The sequence below is a fragment of the Candoia aspera genome, chromosome 15, assembly GCF_035149785.1.
Source record: "Candoia aspera isolate rCanAsp1 chromosome 15, rCanAsp1.hap2, whole genome shotgun sequence".
In the NCBI taxonomy this organism is placed as follows: domain Eukaryota; kingdom Metazoa; phylum Chordata; class Lepidosauria; order Squamata; family Boidae; genus Candoia; species Candoia aspera.
In genome coordinates, this window is record NC_086167.1 from 3,902,310 (window position 1) to 3,908,309 (window position 6,000).

At 49.6% G+C, this 6,000-nt stretch overlaps 1 protein-coding gene across 1 annotated transcript in view; it reads left to right on the top strand.

Annotated features, from left to right (window-relative positions):
• The window catches only part of POLE (DNA polymerase epsilon, catalytic subunit), a 57,460-nt gene extending 52,395 nt beyond the window's left edge, over nucleotides 1-5,065 (top strand). The window contains exons 44-49 of the mRNA XM_063315808.1: nucleotides 207-338; nucleotides 1,234-1,427; nucleotides 2,012-2,212; nucleotides 2,795-2,920; nucleotides 4,258-4,347; nucleotides 4,521-5,065. Coding sequence (XP_063171878.1) covers nucleotides 207-338; nucleotides 1,234-1,427; nucleotides 2,012-2,212; nucleotides 2,795-2,920; nucleotides 4,258-4,347; nucleotides 4,521-4,634 — 857 coding nt within the window. The 3' untranslated portion in view covers nucleotides 4,635-5,065. The remainder of the gene's footprint in view (nucleotides 1-206; nucleotides 339-1,233; nucleotides 1,428-2,011; nucleotides 2,213-2,794; nucleotides 2,921-4,257; nucleotides 4,348-4,520) is intronic.
• The last annotated feature ends 935 nt before the right edge of the window (nucleotides 5,066-6,000 follow it).

The following is a 6,000-nucleotide window of genomic DNA, read 5'->3' on the forward strand; positions in this document are numbered from 1 at the left end:
AAAAAATCAGGGGCTGGATTTCTTGCTGAGAGCATGCAAAGCAGTAGGAAATTACAGATTTAGAATCTGTAGGCCCTCACTGATTTGACATATAATTGAAGAAATGTATGCTGAATATAATACATTGCAGCTTCCAGAAGAGGCAGTTTGAGGAAGGGGGTCGAACCTTGGCTTGGGTTTTCACCATTCTGACCACCTCTTCCCAGCATACATTGTTGCTGTTCACCACAGCATGAAGGAGGAGATGCAGCGAAACACCCACAGAAGCCTCCCTGTCAGGAGGCGAGCAGGCAGCCAGAGCTCCCAGGAGGCGGTAGGAGAAATAGGCACCATGCCAGGTGAGTGCTTATAGGCTCCCCATGTCCACCTTCAGGCTCCTCCAGTGAAGAACTGGGCTGGGCAGTGGCAAAGTGTGGAAGCCCCTGATTCCAGTCTTGTCTCCCCAAGGAGTATTCAGCAAGTGCTGTTTTCTCAACTTTGCGCATAGCACAAGCAGTAAGGTAAAGGTAAAGGTTTCCCTCGACGTAAAGTCCAGTCGTGTCCGACTCTAGGGGGCGCTGCTCATCTCTGTTTCTAAGCTGAAGAGCCGGCGTTGTCCGTAGACACTTCCGGGTCATGTGGCTGGCATGACTACATGGAACACTGTTACCTGCCCGCCGAAGCGGTACCTATTGATCTACTCACATTTGCATGTTTTCGAACTGCTAGGTGAGCAGGAGCTGGGACTAGCAACGGGAGCTCACCCCGCCACGCGGTTTTGAACCGCCGACCTTCCGATCGACAGCTCAGCGGTTTAACCCGCAGCACCAGTACCAAAGGGCTAAATATAGGCTTAATTGTTTGATTATTTCAATTAATTAATGCATTTGTCTTCTTCCTCTCAGGCAAAACTTAAAAGTAGCCCACACAAATTAACGGGCAGAGTCTTCAAAGAATACCCCGCTCAATGGCAGGGTTCACCCATTGTGCCAAGCCATTATTAATTTTAATTATGGCTAATGAAATAGCTCTCAAGTGTCAGATTAACACAACAAACTAAGCTATAAACCACTATAGATGGGTTTGCTTATGTGGAGTGGGAAACTTAAGGCCCTCTCTCACATGGACAGAAGGGTGAAATGTCCATTGTACACTGAATAAAGCATGAACCGTGTGCCCTTTTGGGGTGTCTTCCTCTATACCAGCTGCCTCCCCATCAGTGATGGCTGCCTCTGCCTGCTTCCTCCCTTCCAGGCTCCATTGCTTTCTCGCAGGAGTATGTCTCCAACGAGCTCACCCAGAGCTTTTTCACCATCACTCAGAAGATCCAAAAGAAAGTGACTGGTTCTCGCCACACCACGGAGCCCTCAGAAATGTTTCCATCCCTGCCTGGCTCACATCTGACGCTCAACAATCCTGCGCTGGAATTCATCAAATATGTCTGTCAGGTGAGGGAGCCCCCTGGGAGCCTTGGCCGGTGTGCAAGAGAAGAAGGGGCTGGGACAAAAATGATGTCCTGAGAACCCCTCGGGGTCCAAGCAGGCGGGTGTGTGAGTTGGCTCAACCATGCCCAGGTGCGTTTGGGCGCAACTCCCAATGTTGCTGGCCAGAAAGGCAATCCATGTGGCACAGGTCATAGTACTGGAATAGAACTGGGAGGCCCAGATTCAAGTGCTCCCTTAAGCCAGGGAAGTCTACTGGGTGGCTTTGCCATTCGCTCTTTCTCCCTATAAAATTGGACTGTTTGGTAAAAACTGGGGGAGGGAGTGCTAAATGTGTTGCCAGAAATGAGGGATATAAATGTCATCAGTTGCATAAATTATTTCTTCTGTGTGGAAATGTTTATTGTCAAATGCTTACTTTCTTTGCCACATCTGGAGCAGACAGAAATTCAGCAGGGGAAGTTGCCTGCAGTCTTTGAAGGGGGGGAACTGCACCCCTGGGTTGTATTTCCTAGTCCTGCTTGCATCCCCAGTACAAGATAAAAATGGCCCCTGCCTGAAGCCCACCCCCCTTTTCTCTCTGCCCCCAGGTACTGTCTCTGGATGCCAACATCACCAACCAAGTGCAGAAGCTGAAGCGGGACCTCCTCCGTCTCATTGATGTGGGTGAATTCTCTGAGGAGGCCAACTTCCAGGACCCCTGCCGCTCCTATGTCCTCCCAGAGGTGATCTGCAGAAGCTGCAACTTCTGCAGAGACCTGGACCTCTGCAAGGATCCTGCTCTCTTTCAGGTACTGGGCAGCTTCCGGGCCTGCAGAGTCCACTGCTGCTGGTCTCACCTTCCCCCTCCTGGGGGTCTCTCCTCCTTCCCTATGGGGGTTGTGGTTTGCGGGAGGGGAAAGGCGTGGGGAGATTTCAAAAAGAGGATGAAGCCACATCCTAGACCTGGACTCCTCCAGGATTTTCTATTTAATTTCTTTTTTTTTTCCTCATGTATTTCATGCTTCAAAATAGCTGGAAAGCAGAATTCACCAAGTGAGGTCAGAGGAAGCTCAGGCAGCTGCAAAAAGAGAATTGGGGGAGGTTGAAAATATGCATGGGAGAAGCTCTCGTCTCAGGGAAAGAGGGGAGGACTCCAGGAATGAGCTGTTCTCCAAATCCTACACGTTCCTAGGAGGGAGATTCCGGGGCCTGCAATAAATATGGGATGTAGATTGCCTGGTCCTGATCTCATCCATCCAGGAAGGAGCACTTGTTCCCTGGTCCTTCTTCCACTGCAGTGCTTCTAGTTGCATCTGAAACCGTTCTCCTGCAAGCCCCCCTCCCCCTTTCTTCTTCACAGCCCACCTGTGGTCCTGCTTCCTCTCTTCCAGGATGGCGCTCTGCTGCCTAGCTGGCTGTGCTCCAATTGCCAATCCCAGTATGACTCCAATGCCATTGAGATGGCTCTTGTGGAGGCGCTGCAGAAGAAGTTGATGGCCTTCACCTTGCAAGATCTGGTGAGGAAGGGAGGGGTCGCTGCTCCCCTGCAGAGGGCTTGTGGCCAACAGGAGGCCCGCCCACACAGATGACTCTGAAACATGACTTGCCCTGTCTGCCATCCTGGGAGGTGGAATGGCAGACATTCTTTGATATGCAAACCACACCTCTCCTCACCCTTAAGGTAAAGGTAAAGGTTTCCCTTGACGTAAAGTCCAGTCGTGTCCGACTCTAGGGGGCGGTGCTCATCTCCGTTTCAAAGCCTTGGAGCCGGCATTGTCATAGACACTTCCGGGTCATGTGGCCAGCATGACGACTCGGAATGCCGTTACCTTCCCGCCAAAGCGGTACCAATTAATCTACTCACATTTGCATGTTTTCGAACTGCTTGGTGTGCAGGAGCTGGGACGAGCAACGGGAGCTCACCCCACCGCGCGGTTTCGAACCGCCGACCTTCCGATCGGCAGCTCAGCAGTTTAACCCGCAGCGCCACCGCGTCCCTCTCCTCACCCTTAAACCTCTTCAATATTGGCCTGTTTTCAGGATGGGGGGATTGTCTCATTCATTTCCTTGATTGGCACAGATAGGCCTGCTATTCCCATTCTCCCTTGTTTTGCTTAAATGAAACCCTAACCAAATTACATTGCCCAACATTTGGCCAACAGATCTGGGGGAACATTTCCAAATGCTTGTTGGGGGGCACAAATGGGGTTCTAGCAGTCTCCAGGCTGGCTGCTTGTTGTTTTAAGCCTTGTATACTGCCCAGAGTCACTGTCATGAGATGGGCGATTAAAAATTGTTTCTTAAAAAACTACTGCACCATTATGTGATCCGCCTGCCACGGATGAAAATGGAGTAGTTTTCACAATCCAGGTCTGGGCTTGTAGTACAGGGACTCTCGCAATGAAGAGGAAAGAAATGAATGGGACAGTCTGCGCTGCTCTCCTCTCCTCTCATTTTTATTTTATTCATGCTGAGGTAGCTTGGTTTCCTTCCTTGGTGGCTACCCTGTTCCACTTTTAAGTGAGTTTATTAGGAAGACGATGGGAAGTGCTGTGTCCCTCCCTTAATGCAGCCTGACGTTTTTCAGGCTTCCACAGGAGCCTGAAAAAGGAAGAAGCAAGATAACTATTGCTGTAACACAGAATTTTTCAGGCTCAAACTTGAAAGGAGTCAAGCTGCTTTGAAGGCGGGTCCAGTGGTTGGACGCTTCATGCCCTCGAGTCCGAGGGGTGGACCAGAGTCCTCCGGTCTATGCTGAGGACGGCTGTGGAGCTTGCTGCAAACTTGGCAAGGCTGGACTGTTATCTGGGGGATTTAAAGCAGAGCCTAATTTCTTGTGTCTTGAGTGTTTCAGGTGTGCTTGAAATGCAAAGGCGTCAAGGATACCCACATGCCCGTGTACTGTAGCTGTGCAGGAGACTTCGACCTCCTCCTCCACACCAAGGTATATCCAACCCCAGTTTCTAGCTCTTCCCAGCCTCCCTCCCTCCGGTGCTTGGCCTTTGTTGTCCCCTGAGCGGTGAAGCACCTTCCCCCCCCCCCCACTTTCATCTCTCACTCCCCTGGTTGAGGGTTGCCCATCTTCCCTTCATTGTCTCTCTTTCCTCTCGTACCCAGAGCTTCCTGGATCATTTGAAGGTTTTCCAGGGCATTGCTCGGCATTATGGGATGGCATACTTGCTGGAGAATGTTCAGTGGCTGCTTCACATGAATCCTCAGCTTCTCTCGTGAGAGGAGCACCTTACCCTGTCAGGCAGAAATGACACCCATAGTGCACAGGCTCATTTCCTGCCTGGCTGTGAAGTCCTGGGACCAGAAGTGCTTGTATAGGCAGCTTGCAAGGCACACTTTGCCCTGGGAGGAAGAAAGTTGCAGGCCTCGAGGTGGTCCTGTCCCACATGGAAGCTTCAGGAGGAGAATGAAGGCCTTGTGAGGAAGAAGAGACGCCGTATCTCTGTCAGAATCAGGCCAATCTGTCTCATGAAACTCAGCAGCAAGGAAACATGAGGAGACTCTGGCTGCTCCTTGCCCCTTTTGGCAGACTAGGAGCAGACAGACTTTGGATTATAGGGCATTTTTCTGCCCAGATTTTCTGCTGTTTTTATTTTGGCTTTGGTTTGTTTTAAAGTCTGTGTGTAAATAAATTTTTTTCTTCAAACCAGCATTTGCCAATCTATTTCATAAATAGGCTGAGTTCATACAACCTAAATCCAGGTTAATGAAACAAATAAAATGCAATGCCCAAAGAAATAAACTGCCTGATGGCTTAACATGATGGCCAGGTTCTTACCACCTGCTAAGACAATGGTTGGAGTTCCCCACAATGTGCTGGACCCCAGCTTGGTTTTAGCCTAGAACAGCAAGTTCTGTGAACTCAGCCATATTCTCTCTTGCCCCTCTGTGCAGGGACTATGACATGTTCTGGGATGTTTTGCTTTAGAGACTTACAGAACCCTTATTTAGCCATTAGTCAATAGGGAATTCCCCCATGAGCTATGCTGTCCAGCAAGATGTTTGTAGAAAAAGATACCTATGGGAGCTGTATAAAGGTTGACTTCTATATAAGCTGCAGCCCCGTGGACTCTGTCAGGGGGCCATACGACTTTGGAAAATTTGCTTGGCAGATTTCCCAACTTTAGTAATTCCTTTGAAAAGTTGTAGGTCTGGCATTATCATTACCATTCCGTACCTTGAGTCCTCCTTGGATAGGAGCTTCTAACCTGCTTTTTCATGCCATCAGCTCATCCCTCCTGTACTTCTTTGGCTGAGTACAAGGCATTTCTGACAGTACATGAATAAGTCAAGAAATCATTACAGCTCCTAATGGGGTTCCTAATGAAATTTGGCTAGATCTAGTCAAGGAATGGAAGAGACAACAATTCCTCCTGGACTGTCTCAGCGCCTCATCATGACCATCTATCTCAGCACAGAGAAAGATCACAGTGGCGCCACTGCCATTATCTGAAGTGCGGGGGGGGGGGGGAGAGTAAAAAATGGGGAGAGAAGCAGAAGCATTCTAACCTTCCCCATACAATGCATCATTTATAGCAACATGTGCAGGCATGATAAAGTACCTGCTTTGGCTTCCTGGCTGAGC